Below are 9905 nucleotides of genomic sequence, written 5' to 3' on the forward strand. Positions count from 1 at the left end.
TATAATAGTGTTATGATGATCATTATGAAGCATATATATATAGGTATCAATATTATCATGGGATAAATCATTTTTTCACTATTAAGTACTATCTTAAGATATCATCATGAACAAGAACGAAAATGTGACATTAATTATATGTTGAGGAGGAATTAATTGGTAGAAAAAAGTCTTGAAAGGAGATTCTTGTGGAGAAGTAGGAGGGTGGGGGTACGTATATATATTGGGGTCTTAGCTAGATCATGAGTACTAGCTGTTTGACAAAAATGGTATAGTATTCACTAATCCCACTTTTATTCCTATACCATTAGTGTACCTACTATAAATTAAGCATCATCCTCAAATATAAAAATAAGCAATGTTCTTTCAAAAATTTCCAGGACTTATGACCACATTGCATGACTTACGATTATAAATAATAATAAATTGCTTAATTATCTTTATACTTTGAGTGATTCTTAACTTATAGTAGTAATTTGGTATGACCCATAATGTACCTATCACTACTTTCAAAATTTTTGTTAAAAAAAAAATTAGAAAAACATTTTAAGAGAAGAAAACACTATATTTTATTTAATACAATGCTTTCTGATGATTTTAACAATAGAAGGGATGGCTCTATATATAGCCATTTACAAATAGTAAGATACAAAATAGGAAACTACCTAGGGAGTTCCTAAAAATATACAAAAAGGAAAGTTCATATAATATCATGACTATCAAGAAACCTCCTACTTATTGCTATCTTACAAAAATAAGAGATATATACTACTTATGAATAATCTATAATTGGTTCGTGGTTAGCATTGTAGTCTGAGTCATAATTGAGGTCCTCTTGAAGTGGGTGCTACCTAATGGCTCATCATCTTCATCGCTTCCAACTAGTAGACATGCATCATAATTAGAAAAAATAATTACCATTCTAGTCCATTGTTAAAAAGATAAGGATCCTAATTGATTTCTTGGTCCATGTATGGGTCCTGTGAATCTTTATAAGTACTTGTCTTATGGGGTAGGACCCCTTCAATGTCAGTTTCTTTAAATAGTGATGAATTTTTCTTCTTTCCTTCAGGGCTTGGACCTGATTGTGACTATTTTCAAAAAAGAAAAATCTAGGGACTTTGCTATGCGTCTTGAATAATCTGAGGGAAATATTTTTCATGAGGCATCATCTTCTATTTTTGGCCAAATTTCTAGTGGAATAGTCTAATTTTTCTCAAAAATAATCATTAGAAGATCCCTATATTCTGAACTTTCTTTAAAATTGGCTTCTTGGGAGTCGTATAATTCAAAGATGGGACTATAAACTATTTTCTTATTTTCGTCCAATTTTACATCAAGTCTGAGAAGGAAAATAATGTAGCAATTCATCATGTTGGCTATATGGTCCTGATGGATAAACAAAGACACGTCTATTATTGCAGACTTTCTCCCATTCATTCCAAAAGATTCTTTTCCACTCCTCTATAAAAGCGTATCAAGATAAAATGTCCCTTTGGATTGGTTGGCTTAATTTTTTCCTAGTTGAGAAAAGATCGTATAACAGTGTGAAGACGAGCCATAATTTAGACCTCGACAACAATTGTAAAGATGCGTGTTAAGTACCAGAAAAGATTGGCTATTCGTTTAAAAGTGAAAAGTGCATCCCGGAGGGGTGCCAAATTAGCAAAAGAACACTTTGGGTGAATTAGAAAACATGTTAAAAATAGGGTTCAAGCTTTGAGAGTAGTTGGGTGTGAGTATAAACAAACCTTGTGAGAGGCCCTTTCTTTAGCTGACCTTTTAGATTTGGGATTTGGAAAGGATGAGCTTTGCATCTTTGGGAATGAGTAATTCTTTTATGATGATGATGATGAGGATGATGTCATTATATATATGGAATGGTATGGGAAGAGTTGTAGGAGATTAAGGGGATAGTTTGGAGTGGATGTGAAGACACCAAATTTATAGACGTATGTCTAAATAGAAGGTCAGCCAAAATATTTTCTTTTTCAGGAAGGTATTTTATTTCAAAAGAGTAATGATTAAACCATGTTGCCTTCTCAAAAGTTGAGCATCAGTTGTCTTGTTCTTTCTCAAATTTATCTCTCTTTTTGATGTTGCAATCAACTTTTTGAGTGTTAATTAATAAAGGAGCTGAGAATCTTTGAATGTCCACTCTTATATCCCCATACTCTTCTTTTCTCTTGTTCATCTTGCTCGAGAATGACAACACCCCAATGTTGGTCACTAGCATCTGTTTGAAGAACATGTTTTCCGTCAGAAGAAATCTGTAAAGGTGGTAGATTCTTCATGATTTCCTTCAGCTTTTTGACTGCTACAGTTTGGTGTGTGACCATTCTAGATTATTCTTTTTAAGTATATTGTTGAGTGGTCTTGTCAGTACAGAAAGTTAGGAACAAAGTCTCGTAAATAATTGATGATACCCAAGAATAGTTGAACTTGAACTTTCGTAAGATTTTTATTTGGAAATTTGAGTAGTTCTTGGGCGATATGTGGTTGGACTTCATATTGTCTTATAGATAGTTTCATCTTAAGGAAATCTATTTGTGATTATCTAATAATCATGTTCTTTTTTGACACCATGATACCATGGGCTTCAGTTATAGAAGCAAACTTGGTTAGTAACAATTGATGGGCTTTTTCATTAGAAGAAAAAAGAAAAATATCATCAATGTAGATTAGAGCCTTTTCCAATATTGGGCCATATACATTAGTCGTAACCTTTTGGAATAAAGAAGGAGAAATTTTTAGCCCAAAACGGTGTAACAGTCTATTAGAAATGATGATTTAAAATGCAAAAGGTTATTTTGGACCAGTGATCTAGTTTAATGTCTAGTTGCAAAAATCTCGCTTTCTACATTGAATTATGAAAAAAAATGTATAGGCTTTGGATAAACTACAAAATAATGAATTCTTATTTGGTAATAAAAATTTATCATTTGGTAAGAACTCATTTAGGGGCTTTTAATTAATGACCAACCTTTGCTTTCCTTGAGCTTGTTCTGATCGATTATTGACACAAAATGCATGACATGTCCATGGAGAAGAAGTTGATTCTATTAATCCTTGTTGTTGTAACTCCTTGCATTCAGTGAACGTTATTTTTTGATGTTTTGGATTCATGCTTGGGTGACTAAGAATAGCTGAGATCTAAGAGCTTTAACTTAGTCAAGAAAATTGAGTTGCTTCATTTGGGCTTTGGTAAGACGATGGATTGTACTCAAAGATTTAGAAATATTCCCTTGAAAGGAAAACAGAAAAGATATAACTATAGGATCAAAATTTTGTTTGAAGGATATGAATAAGAGAAACATACAAAGTGTAGAATAAAGCCACCAATAAAAAATTTCGTTGGGAGTGGGCGTGGTCAGAGCACGGTGCTTTCGGTTTAGAATCTAGCGAAGCACAGGTACAACCGAGAGAGATAACGGGAAAGAGAGAGAAAGAGAATGAGTTAGATTTGGAAAATGTTAAAATATGATATTTGATCAATTTTTTTTTACCAAAATATGAAGCAAAAAGCTCATACCCCATTAACATAATGTAATTATACCATAAAGAAGTAAACAGTAAGGTGTCGTTTGGTAACACTTTTATTTTCTAGTTTTTTAATCACAAAATAAAAGTAAAATTTTTGTTTTTAAAATTTTTGTTTTTGAAAAATAAAAATGCATTTTGTAACTACTTTTGTTTTTCAATTTTAAAAACAGAAAACAAAAGTGCGTTTTGTAAAGTTTATTTTTATTTTCATTTGTTGATTTTATTTAAGTCGGGTCTAGGTCCAGGGTCGGATTTGGGTTTGAGTCAGAGGTCGGGTTCAAGGCCAGGGCCATGGAGGGGATTTGGGTCCAGGTTTGGTCGAAGTCCAAAATATTGATTAAGAAAAAACAACCGATTAAAAAAATATTGAAAGTAACTTTTTTTTTTGTTTTGATTCTCAATTGAAAAATTGAAAAATAAAAACAGATTTATAGAACATGTTTTTGAAAAATATTTTCACTTTTCCAATTTTAAAAACAGAATACTACTTAAAAAAATATTACCAAGCGCCACCTAAAAATAATCTCATAACTCATGTAATTCTACATGGGAAATTATAATAAATGGCCTCAAATCATATACATATGTTAGTAAATGTCCCCATTTCAAAACTTGTAGCAAAATGGCCCATTTTTTTAGATTACTTATTATTTATAGGGACTTTTTCATTTTTACACTTCAAAATAGTATTTTTTTTTTTTTTTGCATTTTTACGGAATTCTACATAGAAACTCCTATTGCAACTAGCGCTGCGACCTAAATTTCAACAAAAAATCGTACAGAAATTCCTATTGCAACTAGCGATGCAACTACTTTCGAAACTCAAACCGTAAATTTGGAAAAAAAAAAGTTAAAAAAATAGTATATGGGGTAATTTTCCTTATTTATATTGTCTTTTGCCACATAAAAAAAACAATAATTTTTTTTTTCATTTTTTAGAATTAGAAGCAAATTAGTTAAAGATTATGATATATCTATAATAGTTTTGTTAAAATCTTTTTTATTTGAAAGTTATGTTAATTTTTTTAATTTTTTATGAGTTGTTGTGGGTTGTTGGTATACAGATTTTATTGTCCAGTATATTTTTATTTTGTTGTATAGTATATTATTATTCTTAGATGATATTTATTTTTTATTTTGCTATGTATAATAGTGGTATATAATTTTGTTAGCATAATACAAATATTTTAATGTATGTATATAATTTTATTGGCATGCTACATATATTTAATTATTATTTTTATACATTTTAATTGTATGATATATATTTATTTTAAATAATATTTAATTAGTTTCTATTTTATTATATACAATGGTGTATATAATTTTGTTATGATATATATTTTAATTGTGGTACATAATTTGGTTAGTATATACAAATATACATATATATTAGTAATATATATTTTATTATTATTAATAGTATGTATATTTTTTGTTATACGGCATATCATTTTTTTAAAATAATATTTAAGCTTTATTTTTTATTGTACTTTTGTTGACATGATGTATAATTTTATTAGTATCCTATATATTTTTATTTTATGTATTGTTATTATATATATTTCGATTGTAAGGTATATATTTTTTGTTATATGGTATATAAATTTTATTGTATATTATATCATTTTATTTTAGATCATGCATGTTTATAATTTTTATTTTATTATATATAAAGGTGATATATAATTTTGCAAGTATAGTATAATTATTTTATAGTTGTATATAATTTTGTTAATATGGTATATCCAATTTTTTATAATAATATTACATTATTTTGTTTTATTTTTGATTGTAGGTATATATATTTTGTCGTATGACATATAATTTTTGCAGTCTCTATAATATATATAAGATAATATTTAGTTTTTATTTTATTATATATAAATTTTTTGCTATGTATACATATTTTAATAGTAGTGTATATAATTTTGTTCACATAATATATATATTTTTTGAGTATTAATTTAGTATTGTTATAATTTTTTGTGGTATATAATTTTATTACTACGGTATATTACTTTTCAGTGATACAATATATCAAATACTGCTGTATATATTTAATAATCTAATATATTTATTCATTTTTATTACAATATAATAATATGCAATATTAAAAAAATTATATAATTTAATTTAATTATTATATTTTTTTTAAAAAAAAATAATATGTAATAAATATATTTTTATAATTTTTATTAGCTAATTTATTATATTTAATCATTTTTTTTTAATTTTTTTAGAAAATGGATATTTACTAATTTAGTTGTGTACATTTTGCATCTAAGCCCTTTCTACATTATTTATTGGGATAAGTTGAAAACTACCTATTTTTATTACACATTAACTAAATATAACTCTAAAATAATTTTAATTAATAGAAACCCTTTTTTATAATCACAGTACTAAATATAGTTATATAACCTCATAAAATTTATCAAAATTAGACTTTTTAATCCACATAATGGGAATATAACTTATAAAAGTGGGTATAAATTAAAAAGCACTAAAATAAAAGTAAAAATTAAAATACTAAACAAAGAGTAGGTATAGAGTGTTATTTGCTTCTTACACTTACAAATGGAATTGAACAAAATGATTGGGTTTCCGAAAGCTTGTTGGCCCATCTTCTAAAGGTGTAAAAGCTAAGCCCATAAAGAGCAGAAATGAAACGACGACGTATCATGGCGAGTAAGTTGCTTTTATTAGCCCAGAAATCTCTCTTCTTCCTTAGTACAGGTCACTAAAACACATAACTTTGCCTTGCTCAGAAAGTTTCAGAGAGCGGAGACGCAAGTAAGCAGTGAAGAAATCAACAATGGAGGCGCCCAAGACCATAGCCCACGAGATCGGAGGACTTCAAAACGATGCTCTTCGCTTCGGCCTTAATGGCGTCAAGAGCGACATCGTTGGATCTCATCCCATCGAGACGGCTTGCCAATCTGTAATCTCTCTTTCTCTCTAATGCACTTACAATATGGTTTTTCCTCTTCTGATTAAGTGTCCTGATACCTACTGCCTCAGCTCTGACTAGGGCGATTGTTTTGGAATTTCGAACTGGTTGTTGCTTTTCACATACCGTATATTATAGTGAAAAAGATTTAGGGTTTTGCAAGAAAATAGCTTGGTTTCGTTGTTCGATTTGAATTAGATTTTGAGGTTGATAAATTTGATCATATGTTTGGTTTTAGGCGATAAAAAGACAAGAGGATATAAACAGGAAAATTCTGGCCAACACATATGGGAGTGCTTTTTCCTTGAAAATGGACCTTGACAGGCAAATTCTTTCACGGTAAGCCGATTCTCTTAAAACTTGTTTATTGGGTTGTCTTAATTTTTCTGATTATTAGATTTATTGATAATTTCTTCACCTTTTATTTACTCGTTATTGTTATCGAGTCTTTTTTTTTTTTGGATAGTTCAACAATATTTGGAGGAAAAAAAAAAGAAGAGAGAATCTAGGTATGTATAACATGGTTAGAGTCAGATTTCTAAATCAATTGAAATGGTGAAGTAAGCATGATACTATACTGTGCTTAATTTGATGAGTCGTGTATATGTTTGTCAATATGATGAGACAACTTTTCGGGGTGAATGGGAGTTTGGTTGCTTGGAGCTACCTCTCACTTTTGGAACTTTATTAGCGCCATGGCATGTAATGCTAAGCATTGCCTGATTCTCAGCTTTAGATATTTTTTAATGTAGAAAATATGAACGCGTTAAAGTTTCTGTTGAAATACCTCTTTTTGTTCATTTATTTTATAATTTCTTGAGGATTTTAGAGGGTGATTCTTGGATTTCTTTTTCGATTTCATTTCATGAGCTGTGTAGTTGTAAAAAGCAGAATGCATGAGCTCAGCATCCTTGATTTGTACTCCATGATGAATTGCCTGTTAGAAATTAAGAAATGTCTGGTCACTGTTCTAAGGCTATTCTAATCAGTGTGAAAGAAACTGTCTACAAATCATTTGTTTTTGGTAACTAGGTTGGAACTTTATGTTTTAGTTTGTTTTTATTTAGTTCAGTTTGATACGTGTTTGTTCAATTTGTGCATATCCAATCAAATTGCAGATTTCAGAGGCCTCCAGGAGTAATTCCCTCTTCAATGCTGGGTTTTGAGGCAATTACTGGAGCTTTGGATGACTTTTGCTTTGAGGATTATCTAAATGGTAAGTTATTCCTACCAATTTATCTTCATTTAAAAGAAAATGCAAGTCGTTTGCCTAATGACCAGGATACTTCTAAGTATTCTCCTTTCTGTTCAGGTGTTAGTCTTTTTTATACCATGCCCCCTTGATAATTAAAGTTAGCACAAAACAAAAACGCCTTTGGTGTTTCTGAAGTGTGTAACCTTCTATTTTTTTTTTTTTTATCTTCGAATGTCTTCTTTTTCACTCACTCATCTTCAGTCCTTCACATTAGACTTCAAAGTCTTTCAATTGAAGCAAAACAAATGATTGATGACACGAATAATGAGTGGGAATTTGTTTCTCTGTGTAAGATAGGCGTTTAAGAGTTTGAACTCGTGAATGTATCCCTTTCTTCCCCTGAACTTTTTTTAGTTTACCACGTCACTTCCTCAAATCTCCAGGACTTCCTTTGTACAATTCTTCTTTAAGGGAGAGTAATTTTTACTCGTGTGGTGCAAACTAACAGCCGTGTCATTGTTCTATACATTATGATTATGGTGCTCTTCATTTTTAATAATTTTGATATGGGGTTCTGCAGATCCACGTGAATCCGAAACCTTCCGACCAGTAGATATGCATCACGGGATGGAAGTTCGCCTGGGGCTGTCAAAGGGTCCTGTCTGCCCAAGCTTTATGTAATGTTTTACTTTGTTAATGCATTTGAATGGAATCCAGTCAGGCTAGGCAGCTTTTTTTAATGTTTTTCTTATGGATCTATCATTAATCCGTTAAGGTTTTCTCGTCTCTTTCATCTAAACATGTATTCTTCTAATGATGAAACATCTTTGTGTTATTGCTGATTTGTCTTTGGATATAAACTACAAATAGTCTTGGTGGTGGTATATTAATATATATGCACTTTGGATGTGGTTAAAGCCTTGAAAAAGGAAAAAGAAACTTGACACTCTTTTGTTGAAGGCCGTGTTGTTACCAAACTATTTTAGTTGTTTTTAACTTTACCATATTTTGATACATCAAATTAGACAAAATAATTTTAAAAAAGATGTATAATTTATTTTTATAGTATATATTTTCTTTATCTATGAAAAAAATCTGAATTTCAAATAAAACTCCGAAGTCTAAGATTTTCTTATGTGAAAAAACTAAAGAATGGTGGAATACTGAACTGGTTTTCGTGGGCATGAGTTATTATGTGAATTTGTTTTAATCATAGTGTTGTGAAATCCAAGATTAGTTAATTTAAGCTTTTCAAGCAAGTGGTATGCATTGATCATAGTTTTTCAAACATGTACTCGTTTGACAAAAGAAAAATTATTCATATTTCACTGTTAATTGAAAACTACATTGCAAATCTAGTTTTAGTGGGAGAAGACTGTTCGTATTAAAAAACTGATGATGAATTGTAAAGAAATGACCTATCATCATCGATGGTTAATGATAGGCTGATAGCATAAGAAAGGAACCCTAATTTAAAAAAAAAAAAAATTGCTTTCATTATTGTAATTTGTAAGATATAAGACCCCCACTTACATTTCTTTTTCAACTTTTCTTATCTTCCCATAATTATCATTTTTATTATCATTATCCCTCAAATCTTCATACATGCTTACCTACCCCAACAACAACAATTCCCTCCTCTTCTTGACTGTGTATTTTCATTCAACATAAATTTAAGCTATCCATAATTTTATGATAATGTATAATATGAAAATTCTACAATGCACTCTTTAAAAAAGTGTACTAATTGCATCTTTATTTGTTTCGGTATTTAAAAAAAATAAAAAAATCAAATTTTTTGTTATGATTATATATGTTGTAATTAATTAAAACAGTTTTTCAAAAAATAAAGTTATAAAAATTAAGAATTTTGACAATAATAAAATATTGTTTTCTGTTTTAAAAATGAATTCACTTTTGGTTAATATTATTTTTAACTAACCAAACGTGACTTGTATTTTGAAAACTTCATAAATAATTTTTTATTCTCATTTTTAAAAATACTTTTTAAAAACAAAAAAATAAAAAATAATACCAAATATGCTTTTAATGTGTCGAAAATAAAATTTAAAGAATTTATTGCACGCTTAACTTTTTTATTTTATAAGCGCGTGAAATAAATTATTTGAAAGCTGAATTTTATATTGTAAATAATTTTAAATTTCTCAAAATTTATTAAATATCTACAGTATACACTTGTATAATATATACTAG

General features: G+C 29.0%; 1 protein-coding gene across 1 annotated transcript; it reads left to right on the forward strand.

The window, feature by feature from the left end:
• The first annotated feature begins 6216 nt into the window (after positions 1 to 6216).
• On the forward strand, positions 6217 to 8650 carry LOC115700847 (cyclin-B1-2). Its single transcript, XM_030628511.2, has 4 exons — positions 6217 to 6487; positions 6735 to 6835; positions 7615 to 7712; positions 8272 to 8650. The coding sequence occupies exons 1-4, from the start codon at positions 6362 to 6364 to the stop codon at positions 8370 to 8372; spliced, it is 426 nt and encodes a 141-aa protein (XP_030484371.1). The 5' UTR covers positions 6217 to 6361; the 3' UTR covers positions 8373 to 8650.
• Positions 8651 to 9905: the final 1255 nt, after the last annotated feature.

The sequence above is a fragment of the Cannabis sativa genome, chromosome 8 (genome assembly GCF_029168945.1).
Source record: "Cannabis sativa cultivar Pink pepper isolate KNU-18-1 chromosome 8, ASM2916894v1, whole genome shotgun sequence".
Lineage (NCBI taxonomy): Eukaryota > Viridiplantae > Streptophyta > Magnoliopsida > Rosales > Cannabaceae > Cannabis > Cannabis sativa.

Excerpts from the sequence above, each read along its gene's own strand:
- LOC115700847 (XM_030628511.2), top strand. The coding sequence starts at position 6,362 with ATGGAGGCGCCCAAGACCATAGCCCACGAGATCGGAGGACTTCAAAAC. Across the intron at positions 6,836-7,614 it reads GACAGGCAAATTCTTTCACG|ATTTCAGAGGCCTCCAGGAG; the intron begins GTAAGCCGATTC and ends ATCAAATTGCAG. Across the intron at positions 7,713-8,271 it reads CTTTGAGGATTATCTAAATG|ATCCACGTGAATCCGAAACC; the intron begins GTAAGTTATTCC and ends GGGGTTCTGCAG.